General features: G+C 36.0%; 1 protein-coding gene across 1 annotated transcript in view; it reads left to right on the top strand.

The window, feature by feature from the left end:
• DYNC2H1 (dynein, cytoplasmic 2, heavy chain 1) overlaps window positions 1-19,169 on the top strand; it is a 159,001-nt gene that overhangs the window by 92,180 nt on the left and 47,652 nt on the right. The window contains exons 78-82 of the mRNA XM_014966266.1: window positions 2,531-2,641; window positions 4,559-4,714; window positions 6,516-6,591; window positions 8,675-8,886; window positions 10,721-10,825. Coding sequence (XP_014821752.1) covers window positions 2,531-2,641; window positions 4,559-4,714; window positions 6,516-6,591; window positions 8,675-8,886; window positions 10,721-10,825 — 660 coding nt within the window. The remainder of the gene's footprint in view (window positions 1-2,530; window positions 2,642-4,558; window positions 4,715-6,515; window positions 6,592-8,674; window positions 8,887-10,720; window positions 10,826-19,169) is intronic.

The following is a 19,169-nucleotide window of genomic DNA, read 5'->3' as shown; positions in this document are numbered from 1 at the left end:
AATTCCTATCAACAGTTACTACAGTCTTAATTTTCCAGTTTCTGATGATTGTCTGTAAAGTGTACTCCATGCACATGAGCTTGGAGTCTGTCTTCTGTCTAGCAATGACCAGGTGGCACGCATATGCATTTAAGGTTCTTATAATCCATTATGAAAAAATGGGAAGGCAAAGTGAGATAACACTGATGTGTGTCATCTACTCTGAATATGATGGTGAACAGTATGGAAGTGTTTTTAAGCCTGTTACTAATTATCAAGTTTTAGAACTTTGCCTTCCCATTCATGTTTGACTCGGCACATCCCCTTGTCAGTTTTGTATACCAGTAGCAAATGCGAGGCGACATAATTCATATGTTGGACATTCTCTTAAGAGAGGTCTGCCTATTTATAATTCAGCTTGATTCAGGCACATAAATTTAGTTCTTACAATCTTTCCATTTGAGAAGATGCAATATGTCTTTTGGTCAATGTGAACTTTATCAATACGAAGATGATTCACAGCTTACAACTGACTGCGCTTAGCTGTCTTCTAGCCAAACGTGATGTAACAGAGGATGCATATTGCAGATGATTGCACTTGAACCATTGTGTAAATTCCCTTGTTTTCTCTTCTTAAATTTGCTTCCAAGGCTGTGGATCATTATCATATTTTAGTTTATTTCCCATAACATCCTCATAGACAAGCTGATGAAATACAGACCTGATTGTACCACAGTGATGTAGATTGAAAACTGGGTGAACTGCGTGGCTCATAGGGTTGTTGTCAGCAGCAAAAAATCCAACTGGAGACCACTTATCAGTGTTGTGCTCTAGGGGTTGATACTCAGGGTAACATTGTTTAACATCTTAATTAATGGCGCGAATAATGGGACAGTGCATCCTCAGCAAGTACAGATGCTAAAAAAGTGGGAGAAATGGTTGATACAACAGATAGGTGTGCTTTCCTTCTAGAAAGAACTTTATAGGCTGGAGAAGCAGGCTGACAAAAACCTTGTGAAGTTCAGGAAAGAGAGATGCCGAGTGCCAACATGCCCTTGCAGCAAAGAATGTCACCAGCCTCCTGGGCTGCTTTAGGCAGTGCGGTGCCAGCAGGTCAAGGGAGGTGATCCTTCCCCTCTGGTCAGCCCTGGTGAGAGACACATCTGGAGTGCCTGTGTCCGATGCTGGGCTACCCAGTACAAGAATGGCATGGGCATACTGGAGCCAGTCCAGTAAAGGGCCAAAAAGGTGATGAAGGGTCTGGAGCACAGGTGGTACAAGGAAAGACTGCGAGAACTGGAATTGTTCCATCTGGGGAAGGGAAGCCTTGGGGTAACTCTTGTTATTCAGTGGTATTGGCTGATGGAGACCAAAGGACCAACACCAGATTGACCAAAGGGAACAGAGCCAGACTCTTCTCAGTAGTGTCCTGTGACAGGACAAGAGCCACGGGCAAAAACTGACATACAGAAAACGCCATTTAAACGTAAGACAGATTTTTACTGTGAGGATGCTAAAGCACTGGAACAGGTTGCCCAGAAAGGATATGGAGTTTCCATCCTTGGAGATACTGAAAAACTGGCTGAACATAGTTTCAGGCAACGGCCTGTAGCTGACACTGCTTTGAGCAGAGGGTTGGACTATACAATCTCCAGAGATTCCTTCCAACTTCAACAGTTCTATGGCTTTGGGTACCAGATGTACTTTCGCCTAAATAATAATTTGCCTAAAGAGCAGAATGATTCATTTGTTAACAGAATTTTTTTCTTTACTAAAAGCACAGAAGACAAAGTGATTATGGTTATGTTTGGAGATTATAGAAATGAATGGATTGTGAGAAAATGTTGAGTTTTTTGAGAAATTTTTCTTCCAAGACACATAAACAAAACTGTTGACATTGTTCTCAAGTCAGTTGTCAAAAAACTTTGGTATGTCTCTATCAGAGGCCCATAAAGCACCAGCAGCATGTTTTCATACATTCAGTAATTACGTATTTTTTGTGAAGGGTTTGTATTTGAAATAGCATTTGACAATATTTATTCTCTTAGAACTCCGTTTTCTATCTTCAGTTTTCTGTGAATCATGATATGTGAAGTGTGCATGCAATAAACACTTGAAGAAAAAGAAATTAATATACTTATACAGTTGTTGAAAGTCATCAAGATCAGTTGTTGATATGCAGCCCACATTCCAAGCCTTTCCAAGCCTTCATCTTTTGAGATGCAGCCTTCTAGTATTTTTTTTTTTTTTTTTACTTAAAAGAAACAAAGAAGTGCTATATATTTTTATTTAGGATCTGTGAAGGAGTTGCAAATATTTTGACAAGGCTACGATGAACTTTGAACTTGAGCATGGTGGGCATATATAATGTATGGAGACAGGACATCATGAACTATAGGCTTTTGAATAACCTTACTAGTAAAAACAGCTAAAGAATTTTTAGAGAAGTCTAACATTCTAATTTAGAGTATTATAATTTTGTAAATTCTGTTCTGTATATTAAAAAAACACAATCCAAAACCTACTTCAATATATAACATCTCTTTAACAGGAACTGAACACATTGCAGCCTCAACCAAACTTCCGCCTTTGGCTCACTACTGAAGTTCATCCAAAATTTACTCCGATTTTGCTTCAGTCAAGTCTGAAAATAACTTATGAAGTAAGATCTGTTTGGAAAGCTTTTATTGCATGTTTTCAAAGAGTGAACTTTGATGTATAGTAAACTACATTTTCATATATTTTTTTATATTTATGTTTAATGTGGACTATTTTCATAATTGGTTTTGCCTTGTATTTCAATTAGATGCAACACAAAACATGCTATGAATTTATCTTGAAAGATTTTTAATGATCATTTGTAATGTATATGTGGAAATTTGCAGAAGCTGTGCTTTAAATGGAAGATTTGTAAAAATTTCTTCCCCAATATTTTTTCCACTTGAAAGTCTGAACTGAAAGTATTTGTTTTGTTTTGTGCCCCAAATTCTTTCACGCATTTAGTCAGTGTTTCTTAAAAGAAAAAACCTACACAGGTGCTGGGACATGGATGAAAAACAAGGAATTCCTCCTTCTTGATGAATGAGAAGATCACAGAATCACACTTTCTCATCCTTAATTTTCTTTTTGGCCCCTTAGCTCTTTGTTCACTGGGCTCTTTCAACAAAAACAGCTCTTCTCCCATACAGCACAATATACAGTTAGAGGCCTTCACTAAAAATTGATAGTCTTGCTTTCAGAATGGATCACTGAATAACTGGACTGTGCTTCTCCAACGTGATGTATAATTGCTCTAATCATTTATGCGTGAATGTCCATTATAGAAAACATGGGTAGGGGTGCTACTAACTCTTCCATTGGTTATGGAGTGTGGAGATTTTGCCTACAGCTAAACCAAGAAGCTCTGACCTTTTAGAGTTCAATGTTGCTGACTTTCAGGAAGCCAAAATTGTTACATTTTTATATTGACTGCATGTATTTTTAAACTTCTGGGATACCTTTTTGCTTATATTGAGGTCTTCAGTGGTACAGAAACTATAGGACTGTATAGGATTTTCACTTTTTTTTCATCTAGCTTCTTGAACTTACATTATCTTTGGAATAACTGGAACTTTGCATTGATGAAATGTTCTAAATCCTTTTGTTACCTTTTTTTTTCATTTATAGTAAATATTTTCTTAGCATGAAAGAGCAATGATCACCAATGACTTGACTAATAACATTTGGTTATTATATATTCGTGGTGTGTATCTCAGCTGTTACCAATCAAGATGTAGATAGTTTAAAAGAAAATCATCAATTGGCTACGATACTTTGCAGTTATTTTCCCCAAGTGTGCATATGCAACGTAAGCAACTGTGATAATCTTATGGAAACATTAGCAAAAAATATTTTTCAAAAGAAAGAAAGAACATTCTTATAAATACAAAAACATGTTTTAAATCGCTTCAAAATTTACATTTCTGGTCACACTTGCAAACAATTTGAAAATTTCTGGATATCTAATCAGTTGTTTTTACTTTTAAGCACTGTAATTGTTGTGATTCTATAGACTTTAACTGCAGTTATTTCTATTGGTTGTGAACAGTACCTACCACTGGATCAGAGAATGGTATTTTATCATGCATGCATACATACTGTATTAATATAGTAGCTGACAGAATGCAGTGATTGCATAAGGAGAGTTGGCTTTGATCACAGAAATGATAATTGGTAGCTGAGCTTGTAAAATCAGGAGAAATGTTCTTGTTCGTGGAAAAAAAAAGAGTTAACTTTTATGTCTACATATTATGATAGAGCACTATTCTTTCACTAAGTTCTTTTAGTGTAGCTCACTCCTCCTATCAGTTACAATCCTGATCCTGATTACAATTTCCTTCAGTTTGTTTATTTTCAGTGTAAGATCATTCCATCATTAGGCCATTTATTACAAGCTGATTGTTTTCTTGTTAGTTTTTTTTTTCAGTTAAGTACTGTTTGTCATTTCATTAAGTTGTAAATCATAAGTTAGAATTTAAGAAAATAGTACATAAAAGTATCGGTTTGTCTGTCTAGAACACTGCTTTTCCTTCCAATGCAGGCACCTCCAGGCCTCAAAAAGAATCTCTTGCGAACCTATGAATCGTGGACACCAGAGCAAATTAATAAAAAGGGAAATTTGTCTCGAGCACATTCTCTCTTTTGTTTAGCATGGTTTCATGCTGTGTGCCAAGAAAGAAGAAATTATATTCCTCAGGTAATAATTTTTTGGCTACCTTTTTTAAAATTTACCCCATTTATTTGCTTAAATACTTGGAAATATTTTTCATCAGGTATATATTGAGTCATGTTCAGAGATGAGAAAAGCTTGGGTATTTCTGGTGCCTGCCTTCATTATTGTCTCTGAATTAATTGCTGAATAAGATCTTGGTAGCTTGTCCCTCTGAACATTGCTGCTGCCTGCATGGGGTTATCTTGTGATTTGTGCAGTATCTGATATTGATGCAGGAGTGAGGTGCCATGGAAAAGATTCTGTGAATCCAATTTGCGTGGGACAGGAAAATATATTTTGGAAACATACACATATGAATGGAAGATTTGAGAAAAGAGACAGTGGTGGAAAGGAGGAGACAACAGTGTCTGCTCTTTCTGCACACATACGCTGTTCAAGGAGAAGGAAGAACAAGGGAATGTACTTGTTTCTTTTGAGGATTATAATGGTTTTCAGAGACTGTGATGTAGTTTTTCCTTAGATAAATTTTTGTTTAAGCAAACATTTCTTTTTGGCTGAAGATGCTTAAATTGAACAGAAAAAAAAGGCCAACCAAGAAACTGTTCTGTGTCTTGTTTATTTTATTTAGACTAGGGGTGAAATTAAAAATGTCATCTGGAAGATTTGATCTGACAGAGCCTGGAATGTTTGCGAGTTTTTTTACTAGTTTTGACTTTGTGATTTATAAGGTTGTTTTCCTCTTACACTATCAGAATTTGAATACGGTGTTCAAGAAGTAGAATATTTGTTTAAAGTACTGATCTAACACATGAAGTCTCTTGTGTTTTATAATGGATTTCAGACTGGTTGGGTCCATATACAGATCTGTCAAAAAAAATACAGGAGCACTGTTGAGAGACTGCAGAATCTTTCGGGTTTATGACCTTCAGGGTGACTGGCTGGTAGCGTGATGGTGGTCTGTGCAGCAGCTGCAGACCTACCTGAGACCGTGTCCATCTCACCAGATACATGCACATTATCTGACACATTTGCATGTTTTTCCTCATGAGTCATATGCTCCTGTTCCTATAATATGATGCATATGCAAAGGAACAGCCATAAGAAGGAGATACCATAAGGAGAGATACCTTTGAGATCTGGATTTCCTAAGTACTGTGTCATATATCAGTATTTATTTATACTTATCCATCTACATTGAAAGGTTTTTGTGAGAATTGCATACGTGTTACACATTAATGTTATATAAAGAATAATGCCACCAAGAACAGAAAGGAGGTGCAAACTGAGGATGATTAAAATTTACATATAGTGGTCAGCATTTTTGCTGTAATAGTAGCTGCTTTACTCATTAGACTTTTTTCTGTCAGTAGAGAAGTGACATGAATTAAGGAATAAGATGATGAAAGTATAATGTAGACTGTGTTTGAAGAATCAGAACCATTTATTAAAATCCAAAGGAAACTGAAATGCAAAAAAGCCCTCAAAAATTAAATCATAATTCACTGTGTGGTTCTAGTCACAGTTGTCAGCAAGTGTTAATTGAAGTATATACTGTTAGGAAATAAAAGTATCTTAAGTTTACATTCCTCCCACTTAATGGATTCTGCTTTGTATGTATATATGTAAAATTAAATGCACTGGTAAAGCTGATTGTTTTTTATACTACCTGCAGTGAATGTTTCCAAAGATGGGCTTTAGAGGACAAAGATTGTCTCTTTCTTCTTTCAGTATTTTTATACAGTATTCAGTAACCACCTAATATTTGTATTTTACTTCATGATCATCATGTGACTAATTAAATTCTTTGGATTTCTTTCAATGGTAGGGTTGGACTAAGTTTTATGAATTTTCTTTGTCTGATTTCCGCGCTGGTTTTGACATTATTGATAGACTCTTTGAGGGTAAGTCACTTCTTAAGGAATGATTTCTCACCTCTGTAGCATAACCCTTCTGAATGTCTCTGATTTAAAATTTTTGGAATTTAAAAAATTTTCACTGTAATTTTTATAAATTGGTTACTTTGCATGACTGCTTTGTTTGGAGTGGAGCCATTCTGTTAAAGGCTGCTTCGAAGGTATTTAAATTTTGCATTTGAATCTTCATTAGAACGTTTTCACAAATATAAGTGCATGATTAGGTAGTTAGGTAACTACATCAGTATGGAAGCAGTCTGACCCTGAATCAGTTGTGTTTAGACTTCATCCAGCTTTTGTGGACATAGGTCCAGACTCTGAGGGTATGTCTGTATTAGTAAATTGGACACAGGCTCAAAAGTGTTCCGTGAGCAGGTTTATTTTTTCCTACATTTGGCTTATGCAGACTGGCATTCTTGTAGGCAGTGACAAGGCACGTTTTGTCAGATTGCAGAGCCTGGAGACTCTTTACAATAGGCAGTAGGTAAGAGGTTTTTGTTTTTAGGGCAAAAGAGAGTTTAGCTGTATGGATGCAAGCCACCTTGTGCCATCTCACCTTGGGTTCAAGCAGGACCTGCTTCATTTTACCATTAGTAAAGATGTTGCATGAAGAGCTTTATCTTTCTAAAACAGACAAGAATGGAGGTGCTGCAAGGCTCATCACCAGTAAACAAAGCTGGAAACACAGGGCAAATCATAATTCCATTTTTTGGAGGTTGGGTAAAACAGTAATCTCTTTCTGTCAAGAACTATTCTGCTCAGCTTCTTATTTTGAGAGGAATAAATAGGAAATACAGGAAAGCCTGGAAGATAAAGTCTCTGTCTTCATTCCTTCACAATGTGAGCTCCCCAATATATTGAATAAATGAATTGAATATGAATGTAGTGCTTAGGGACATGGTTTACTGGTGGACATGGCAGTGTTAGGTTAAAAGTTGGACTTGGTGATCTTAAAGGTCTTTTCCAACCTAAATAATTCTATGATTCTAGGAATTCTTCATACTGAAACTCACTGTTAGATAGAGCCCATTTCATTGCTCTGTTAAGTAGCATAGGAATGTCTTAATATTAGTTAATATGAAAAAAGTGATTTATGATCATTTACTTAAATGAAATTTATGGATGATTAGTACGTCTGGAATTGGACCTTAGTTGAAACATAGAGTGATGTAAAGAGATTAAATCACTAACTGTCAATGAAAATCATTAGCTGTTGCTGTGAAGATAACTTTTCTTACTAAGGAATGATCGAAGTATTTGAAAACAATAGTTACCACCAATAAACCAGCCCTTAAAGTAATTGCTGCTTCCTTTTTTCAAGGGCCTTTAAGAAGTACCTTTTTGATCAAGCTTTTACGTGCCTATGAAAGCTATAGGGTATAACTACTTTGTCCCATGTAGTTTTTTTGGACAACTGCGATAGAAGGGAGTGAAAATAGGTTATTTTGAACTTGTGGGATATAGCTAAGCCAAAGGAATCTAATTGCAACAATAATCTGACCAGGAAACTAATAGTGACATGTTTAATTTTATGTGCTATGTTGTGTGATGTATAATGATTTACAAAGTACCTTTTCTAGACATCTTTGTATTTGAAAGACAAGAGTTTCGGTAATTTCATCTATTTTGAGCATGACCTCGTTTTGGTTCAATTGATCAGTTTATTTTATGAGATCAGATGGTACTGTGATATGAAATAGTGTATAAAATTTTGAACAAGGGAAATTATTTTTATTTATGACAAAGGAGCACTTAATTAAAATTTTTATAGCATCATCTCTGAAATGCATATAACCAACTAGTTTATCTACAATAAAAAGCACTTAAGACTCAAGTAATATTAATAACTTATTTTTAAACATGGTGTTTGTTTTATCAATGACAATTATTTACAAACTCATTGAAGTTTCTGCAACTTTATTATTTAGTAATATAGAAGAAAAACAATTAGAAATTAATTATTTTGTGTGTTTATATTTTTTTATTTCACTGAAGAACTGCAATGATAAAAAGAAATACTTAGAATGCAATGCCATCTATTGATACAAAACTAATGCTAATTAATTTGTAGGTTCCAAAGATTTTCAGTGGGAATTTGTGCATGGCTTGTTTGAAAATGCGATTTATGGAGGCCGTGTAGATAATTACTTTGATATGAGGGTTCTTCGGTCCTACTTGGAGCAGCTTTTCAATTCACAAGTCATTGGCAATTTAAATGCTAGAGGCAAGAAGATGACTGTTTTCCCATGTTCGATCTCTTTGCCAAATTCCTGCAGTATTTTGGTAGGTATACATCTTCTATCACCTAATATAGAAACTAAAATAAGTTATTTTCAAGAATTATTCTTGGAAATAATTCCTCAAATAAAACCAGAGTTACAGTCCAAAGGATATCTCCATTTATTTTAGACTTATTTTGTGTGGAGCACTAATTCTGAAGTTGTCTTCAGAACTCTTCAGCTAATTTGTTCGGTTAGTCTACTTTGTCATGATATCTGGTTGCACTGCAGTGCAGAGCAGCATAGCTGTGAAGAACTGAGTAAAATAATTTGGGTCCATTTATGACAAGGATATAATTATATTTTTATATAACCTAGTATATTAACGTAATAGCACTTTTGTACAGACTGCTAAACATTCTTATAACTCTGGGGGAAATAGGAAAATCTAAATATATCTCTTTATTTACAAAATATATCAGCTTTCTGACATAATCTGCTACCACGCTGTGAAGTGTGTATGACATTTTATTTGGAGATAAACATGGATTCTGATTCTCCTTTAGTATTCCTTTCATGTAAACAAGAGGGAATTCAACAGCGTCTAAAGAACTGATCTCTCCCTATCCTTTCACATGCTATTGTTGCTATTGCTATTACTAAGATTCATTTACATTTTAGCGTAGTGCTCCATACTAGACCTCCAGTATGAGTTGATGTAAAGGGAATTTTGCCAGTTAAAATAAATAGCTGTCGTTTGGCATTCTCTACCTGGATTCTGACTGTTTAAGTTTGGGGTTTGCTTATTTCTTTACTTTAAAAATGATGGTTATTTTCTACGGTGTTCAGTTAATATCATAAAGAGGGAAGGAAAAAACAAACCAAGCTGGTCTCCATTCTTGTAGATAGTATAGTCAAATAGATGAACCTTCTTGCCTGCACTGCATTTAATATCTCTCAATTTCTTGTATTATTATTTATGTGAGAGTTTGTTCTTGTATGTCTCAAATATTTTTTTGCAAGTAGTTTTGATGAGTAGAACACTAATAACAACGTTAAATTTGATTACTTAAGTTAATTGGAATCATATCTCTTAGTAAATAGTGTTCCCTGAGTGTTTGATGTAGAGGTCTGCTATGGTTGTTATCTCTGAAGTGAGATTCTGTGTCAGAATAAATTCTGCACACCTGGGACGTGCTCCCGCAAGCAAAGGACAGAATGGACATGATATAATGCAATAGGGTGCAGCCAGACTTTCAAATAGTAAATATTTTTTTGCCTTTGAAGCCACAATCAAAGAGACATCCAGCACCAGTCTACCCTAGTCTGCAAGGTCTCTTTATGTTTTGTACAAGAGCAGCCTCACTAGTGACTATTACACTTTAACCACTATTGTTACTGTTCTGCGTTTCCAGTGATCATGCAAACCCATTTTTACCTAAATGATTTCACTTTCTTTGAGTGATATCTTCATAGATTTAAATAGAAGTGAGTACGCTTCATTTTAGAAATATGTACTATAGTTTATTATTCAAATTCCAAATGCTGAAATCTTTTTTTAATATTGTCATTAATCTTATTTTTATGTTTTGGACAAAAGTATTGTAACTACTTTTCAGAGACAGTCTTAGCATATTTTTCTTCGCACTTGATAGCATCACTGTAATCAGAATTGCTTTCTGCTCTTCTAGAGTGGAAACTCTATATAAAAGAAGATACTTTTTTATAAATAAAATTAAGGCATTTATATATAAGATTACTATGTCATGTGTTATATACTTACTTTAATCTTTCTGATATTCAGTGCACTTTGATGAATCCTTTTCAGCATACATTGTTAATTTATAAGCTGAACAAAAAGTTCCCTCAGTTACGTTTATTCTTTTCTTCTAATGCAGGATTATCGCAATATTATTGAAAGCCTTCCAGAAGATGATAAACCTGACTTTTTTGGCCTGCCTGCTAATATTGCTCGTTCATCACAACGTATGATCAGTTCCCAGGTAAAGTAACATTTTTCATTGACCTCTGAATCCTTTCTGCATCAAGTATATGCTAGAGAACCCAACCACTGGTTCATAAATATGAATTTCCATAAGAAAGTCAGAGTAAATGGAGACATTTTCTTAATGCTTACTTTGATCTGTAGAATATTTTAATATAATAAAAATTATCTTTAGTGACAAGGATATTCATTTAGGACTTAAATAAACAAAGAATTATTGAGAAGGTTTACAACAATATAATTCAGTTCATGGTCAAGACAAATCCACATATGTAAGTAGTTTCACTAGTTCTAGTTAATCTAACTCCTGTCAGTGGGATAGTTCTTTCAGCTGCTGTTCACTGCAGGTTAAGGTTTTTGGCTTTGGCTACCAAATTATAATACAGTAGTTTGATAGATAGAATATGGGTAACATTTTATGCTTTTCTGTGAGACAAATTTTGAAGAATTCTCCCAGTGGTAAGAATTCTATCTTTACTATTAGAAATGAGAAGTTTTGAAAAAAATGTTGTTCTCACTGGAGAATAGCCTTCAACTACTTAAGCATGTTATAATGAAATTCTCAACGTCATGAAAAGTAAGTTCCAGGGCTTTTGTATGTTTTCATAGTTCACTCATTTTAAATATTTCCATTATTGTTTTACCTGGAAGATGTGGCAGTGTTTGAGCAACTGATTCCCACTGCTTGTGTATCCTGATCCACTAGAGCATGGATCTGGATTTTCTTGGATAACACAGAGAGTCTCAAATGGCATTATGTGTAACAACTGAATTGAGCCACTGAGGCCTAGAATCTAGGGAGGAGTTTGACTAAGAAGTGGCTGTTTCTCAGGCTGAGTAGAAATTCGATGATGCTCATAGACGTATGAAAGTCCACCTTTTGTTTATTGATGTTTACTGGGAATTCTAATGCTTTTTAGCTTAAGTATGGAGCAAGCTTAGGATTTTGAGGCAAAGCTTAAATTCCTTATTCTATATTTTTTCATTGCTTTTCAGTTAAGTCTTGATGAGAGCACATGATTACTGCATAAATGCGGTTAAACAGTACAAATATTTAGCTAGTGATTAGCATCGTTTATTTGACTGGTAAATTAGTTTACTCAGATACCAGGAAACTTGATTGAATTGAGAATCTTATATCAGACCTGTGAAATGAACTGCTCTGTGTATCAAGACTCACTTTAATGTTCTGAACAGCCCTAGCCCTACCTTATATAGGGACATATCAGAGGGAAAAAAATAATATATGTTTATACAAACTACCATATTGGAAGGGACTTCAAGGATCATCTGGTCCAACCTTTCTTGGCAAAATCAATTGGAAGTTCCCTATAATCAAGATTCTGTATAATTTCAAGAATTAGAATTAAATTTTTTAAAAAAGGTATCTAACTGATTGCTTACACTCGCCTAAAAAGGGCTCCATGCAGAAGTTTCTTATTGGTATAGGATCTTTGATCTGTTAAAAAGGAATTATGTTTGAGCATTGCATTTATTGAATATCAAATATAGTACTGGCAAATTTGTTTAAATATATCTGCTCATTTAAATCCATAGAGGTATTGTAACATTTTTTGGTTTATTATTAGCATAGGAAACTATAAAGCTATATAAAGACAAATCAGTAGCATGAGGGTGCACAGGGTAATATCCTGAGCTCAAGAACTCTTCTATTACAAAGCCAAAAGATGTACCAAGACACACTGTAGCTCTGTTTTGTTTTGTCTTGTCTTTTTGTTTTGTGTTTTTTTTACATAAATACCAACTTTAAATGCTTTTGTTTCTGTCAGAAACACCGTAGACTGCTGATAATTTTATTCATTTCAGCTATGCTTATATAACTTGTTAAGAGCTGTAGTAGTTGAAACTGCTAGTATTTAAAATAAGTCCTTAGTTAACCTCCACGAAATCAGAATAGATTCAGAGTTCCAGTATGAAGGGAAACAGGTAATGAGCACATTTACATGCAGACTCACACTCTACTGAACTGCTCTGTCATAGCATTGATTATAAACTATGGATTATAATCTCAAAAATATGAGAATGCTGTAGTTATCATACTGTGAGAGGCTTCTTTGTCACAGGAGAGATTTCTTCATATTTCCAGTAATAGTTTGTGGTACTTCTTTAAGTCTTAGGCAATTTAAGCAACAGAAATGGGAGATTTTTCTTCACTTGTCTTTTTACCCAACTGTGAATCCTATTCCCATTCCATTTCTGACAGTTTGGCAGCTGTCTTAGATCCACAGGTGATCCCACGGTTCACAATCTGAAATTGAATTATTGCCTTCGAACAGGAGTGTTTCTCATAAATCCATTACCAAGCTAAAGCAGAGAAAAGCTGAATGAGTAAGGTAGTGAGAAATAAATTGCTGCCAGCTTGGTCACCATGTCACTAGCAGCAGAAAGGTGAAGTTTAATCCACTACTTCACCGATTCTGTGCTAAGTATGTGGTATATTCTCTTATAATTTACGTCTGATACCCCATATAGTGTCTCATCTACTAGCCATTATCATTTCTCAGTCTGTATTTTAACTAACATCGTCTTCGTTATGCAAAGATGTGCAGAATTGTATCATCTACACCACTGGAAAAGGGAAGTTACCCCAGGAACAGGGGAAGGAAGTTTTTTAAAAAACATGTACTTTGAAGTTACTTGTTCAAACCAAGTGACAGAGTTTTCAACTTTAGTCATATGTTCAGACTCAGGGATTTAAAATAATCGTTTAGATATACATTTGTCGTGGTTTTGACCAAATTGACCAATCAGAATGACAGATGACTCCTCTCTCCCCCCCTAAGGAAAAGAGAGGAGAGGAAGAGATAAAAAAAGAGATTTATGAGTTTAGAGAAACTAAACTACTTTAATGAAAATATAAATAAATAATGAAATAATAAATAATAATTAAAAAAGGAAAAAAAAAGTGTACAGTATATACAAAACAGTATCAAGCTCCCAGGATGATCATCACATCAGCAGCAGGCACAGGGGAATGTCCCAGGCTGGACTCGGTGGTGGACAGGAGCCGGATTCTGGATCTGGAGTCAGGAACGCTCGGATCGGGATCAAAGGCAGATGAACAGACAGGGTCCTCCTCAGACGTCAGCCACTGAAGGAAGAGAGTTGACCCTTTGATCCCTCAGCTTTTATACTGAGCATGATGTTGATGGGATGAAATACCCTGCTGGTCAGGGTTTGGTCACCTGTCCTGTCCGCTCCTCCCCACAGGTGGGACCCCTCTACGCTTTTCAGCTTCTGACCCTCCAATGGGGCAAATAACAAATTTGCCTAATCTTGGTTGTTATAGCAAAAAGCATAAGCAGGGGCCTCTCTGCATACCATTCCTTGGTATAATCAGGTCTTATCACTGTGAAAGTGAACAGTTTCTGAACAATATGCTGTTAATTTCAGAGTTTAGTTAGTTAGAAGAGGCCCAGCTAGAAAGTAAAACTACTGAACAGAAAATTAATTCTGTTTTACCTCAAACCAGGACAACATTGTTTTTAAGTAAGTTGTAATTAGCAATCTTTTATCAGTTCAAAATCTTTTAAAATAGGTATTAAAATAGGTAACACTATGATCTATTCTATTAACCATGAAGTTAAACTAATGTAATTATATTGCAAGAAATCTGATATCATTTTATGACATCATTTCACTACATGGTGTGGAATACTTAGATAATAGAAATGTAGATTTTGTATAGACTTTCTATAAATATTATTTGTTTTCCATGTATAGGAATGTTAGTTTGTATTGCTGCAGCAACACACTTTGCTGGAGCAGAAATTTGCTGCAGCAGAGTGCAGCACTTTGCAGTCACACTAAGATTTCTCCTGTAACCTACTGCATTGCTGGTATGTGGGTAAACCTAAAACAGCACTAAGAAGAAATGGACTTTTTTCAGTAACCTTGCAAACATTGATTATATTCACAGCTTTTATTTCCAGCAGAGAACTTCTGTTCTAATTTAAGAGCTGAATGTTGCTAGGTATATTTTTTTAATATTGGTAATTACTAGTTGAATTGTTAGAAGTTATGTTTTACAATATTCTGTAGTGTAATTCAGAAAGTACTAATACTGCATGCATACCAGTAAAAGACGTTTGGTTTTTAAGAAAATATTTGACTTAAATAGATGTGAACTTTTCAGCAACGACTTACTTTTTTTGTGGATTTTGTCCTTAGTTGCTTTATGTAGGTAGAGCTAGGTAAATTTTTAGAGGCTGCATTTCTAGAGTTCACTGTGGCTCTTTGGTTCTGCCTTAGCTGATGTTACAGCACGCCTTTGACTCAACATCCCTTACATTAAATATGGTGATGAGTAATCTCACATCTCTTGCTGTGCTCTCTCTGCAGAATAGTGCAGTTAAAATAGAAAGGAACTCAGCTGACAGTGCAGTGCAGGACTCAGCATAGTCCATCCTGTCTGTTTTACGCCAGGTAGAGATTTTCTGTACAGCTGCAACTCAAGTTTCCTCATCCTCAGCAAGAGTCCTCACCAACTGGTTATGGTCATGCTCCTTTCTTCTGATCTGATAAACACTGTATTTTTGCCTGTATTCAGGTGGTTTAATCTCCCAATCTAACCTATAACCAATGATCAGAGCAGTCAGAAGGTGGAGGTTTGTGGAGGTTTGCTTTAGGTTTTTTGTGAATGAGGAGGGCCTGTAATTTAGATCTTTCTCCAGTCATCTTCTTGCAAGGTGGGCTTTTGGCTCTGGTGTACTTGTGACTTATTCTTGGGACCATACTTCTTTTCTTTTATGAATTCCTGTGAACCAATTTTATCCTATGTTATAATTTTTAATAGAACCATACATAAAGTGTCTTAGTCAAAATAACATTTATCCTATGTGATAAATAGAAATTTTAAAGACTGAAATGGACAGTCCCGTGTATGTATTTTTATACCTTGGAAAAGCAGTAAGAACTATCTTGTCCTGTGCAGACTTTAGCGTAGAATCATAGAATAGTTTGGGTTGGAAGGGACCTTTAAAGGCCGTCTGGTCCAATCCTCCTGCAATGAGCAGAGGCATCTTCAACTAGATCAGGTTGGTCACAGCCCCATCCAACCTGACCTTGAATGTTTCCAGGGATGGAGCATCTACCACCTCTCTGGGCAACCTGTTCCAGCGTTTCACCACCCTCAGCACAAAAAACTTCGTCCTTCTATCTAGTCTAAATCTACCCTCTTCTAGTTCAAAGCCATTACACCTTGTCCTATCACAACAGGCCTTGCTAAAAGGTTTGTCCCCAAATATATCTGCAACTAATATGACTTATTGCCAGTAACCACCCTTGAAGATGAAATGAAAATGCGGAGCCACTGTTTTGTCTTCTTCCTTTTTTTGCACAGCAGACTTAGTCATTACAGGCACTCCTTAGAGACCTGAGCATTTAAAGCCTGCTGTTAGTGTTTTGTGATCCCATCAAATCCTCTCGAATGGCTGTGCCTGCAAATGACTGCAGCCTGTAGCTAGTAGCTGTGTATGATCAGCCGACTGGTTAATCTAAATTTTCTCCAATATAGTAAAGCATTTTGTGAAAAAAGCCATTCAGTTACTGGCAAGTTATCCAAAACTCGTCAGCTATGACCGCCAGTGATAATCAATATATCTAGTTTGCTTTTGCTAATTTCGATATAGAATTCTGTGTATGATAATGTAATGTATAAGACAAGTAAATCTCAGTAAGGTTGAAGAACAGGTTGTTTTTGATATTTTCATGGGCAAATGAGCACACTCTCTTACATGTATCATGCAAGGGTAAAGGATAGATACAGTCTCTCTGTATGCTCTGTGTATGTGAACAGCATCTTGTTTTTCTGTGTTCAGCATCCCAGTATGGCAAATGGAGGGCAAGCCTGTGGACTTGCAGTTCACTTTTTACTACCTCTTGAGGGTGATTGTGCATGCATAATTGAAACTTACTTTTTAAAGTTCGTGAAGGGCTGTCTCACCTGAGAGAGACCCCATCCTGGAGCCAGGGAAGGGTGAGGAGGAAGAGGCAGCAGAGACAACACATAACGAACTGCCCACAACCCCCATTCCCCATCCCCTTGCGAGGAGGTACAGAAAATCAGGAGTGAAATTGAGCCCAGCAAGAAGGGAGGCGGGGGGGGAGGGGGAAAGGTGTTTTAAGATTTGTTTTTATTTCTCGTTATCCTACTCTGATCTGATTGGCAGTAAATTAAATTAATTTCCACAAGTCAATTCTGTTTTGCCCATGAGGGTAATTGCCAAGCGGTCTCCCTGTCTTTATCTTGACCCATAAGCCTTTTTTAAGATTTTCTCCCTCCTTGTCCTGCTGAGGAAGTAAGTGATAAGAGTGGCTTTGGTGGGTACCTGGCAGCCAGACAAGGTTGACAACCACGTCTTCAAAGTTCTTAAGGCACTGTATACATGTAAAATGATCCTTTGAGCATCACATTGTTTAAGAGTCCACAGATTGTAGCTTCTTACCAATTTTTCAATGAAATACTATAAAATTATTTAATAGTAGGGTTTATATACCAATTAAAAATGTTGAGCTGTGCATATTTATGACTTCAGATAAGGAAGTTCCAATTCAATTCAACTGAAGTTGCTGGCAGTATTTCTCCTCCTACATTTTGTCCTTTGTAATTTTATTTGCTTTTGACCCAGGCCAGTGATACTCTGCAGTTCTGATGGTTCAGATTTTGCAACAAAATTACTTGCTTTAAGAAGCTGTTTCAGACAAATATTATAGTCTCAAATATAATCCAAATCTGACTAGTATTTTCGGTGGCAGGGCAGAGGATATAAGGTAATTTAATTTTCCCAGACATGTTTCTCTCAAACCTAGTTACATGCTTGTCTTTGCCTGTTTTGTCTCAGAGTGATGGGAATCACTCTCACTTCTCCCAGTTAGCAACTCCGTTATTTTTTATTATCTGAAAGTAACTGCAGAAGGATGGTTCCTTGACATACGTTTTTCTTTTAATCCTAGATATTTATCTCAGCTCGTTTGATAATAATTGATTCTGCTTTTCTGTCCCATCTAAGGAATCCCAATGTGTCTTCATGGAATCCATCTGGTATTCATGAAAGCAGCATAAAGAGTCGAACAATCCCTGTAACATTAATGTGCTGGTTCGTGTTGTTGACAAGAGAACTGACTTGCTGTTTGACATATATAGAGGAATGCCTTTCCCATCATGTTATGTTCTAGATGCTTTCTTGTGACCTTCTGCCTCTCCATTTCTCTTTGGACTTTGTTCCTCACTACCTGACAAACCTAGTTTAAAGCTCTGCTTGCTGGTATCAAACTCATACTTGTGACGCTTTGTCATAAGGATTCTAGCTATCAATCTCTCTCAAACAAGGTCTCACACCCATAAGAGCCAAAATCATGTCTGCAACGTCCCAGCTCTTGTTCACATGCATCCACTAGCAGAATCGGGGAGAACACCATCTGGGCCCCCATGTCCATGGTCACCTGCCACTTCCTCTGAATGGCACTGATTCTGACCCATGAGTCAGGCGCAGGTAGCCCACCTGCCTCCCAGATGGAACTTCCTCCTCCTCACCTGTTTCTACTCATTCTGCAATTGCACATCAGCAGATGGAGAAGGAGCCTTTTCCTTTTTGCTGAAAGTCAAAAACATCCCCTTTTATTTACCAGTATGGACATATTCTTTGGGGTATTCATTACAGGATAGCAGATAAACTAACACAACAGAAAAAAATGTTTTCTATACTAAGGATGATATTCATCTAAGAAAGCTTTATTTTTTCAGAGTTAGGTGTCTATTCTGATGGTTATCTGTCTTCTGTATGTTACAGTCCATCTGCAAAGAATAACACATTCCTACCAGCCACAGAGGGAATTGTGTAGACCTGTGAAATTCTGTTTCCTTCACTAATACTATCTTCAGTTAGTGTTCTAGTATTTCTTAAAATACCTCCTGAATTCATACCAAATATTTTATTTAGATGTTATTCTTCAATACAATTCCCCCAAGTCAATGATATTTTAAAAATAGATTTTATGGAATGAAAGTGTATCTTTGAAATACAGACAGAGGTTCTGTCAGATTTGTAGTTCAAATTGTAGAGGATATTTTTGTTAAAATCCTACTAGAAAAGACTTGTGATGCATTTATCAGTTCAGGCCACTTCAAATTTCCCTGATTGATACTGGAATAATTTCATGTGAGTTTGTTTTCCTTCTAATTTTTTAGGTACTGTTATAGAAAAATATAATAAGCCCGAATCAAAGCCAATGGAAGTTAAAAAAAAAGAAGCCACAGTGTAATTCATCTCATCTGACTTGAATTTTGAATATTAGCCACCTCATCCTAACAAGTTATTAAT

Source organism: Calidris pugnax, unplaced genomic scaffold (assembly GCF_001431845.1).
Source record: "Calidris pugnax isolate Ruff unplaced genomic scaffold, ASM143184v1 scaffold20, whole genome shotgun sequence".
Classification (NCBI taxonomy): domain Eukaryota; kingdom Metazoa; phylum Chordata; class Aves; order Charadriiformes; family Scolopacidae; genus Calidris; species Calidris pugnax.
This window is presented reverse-complemented; position numbering and strand designations above follow the sequence as displayed.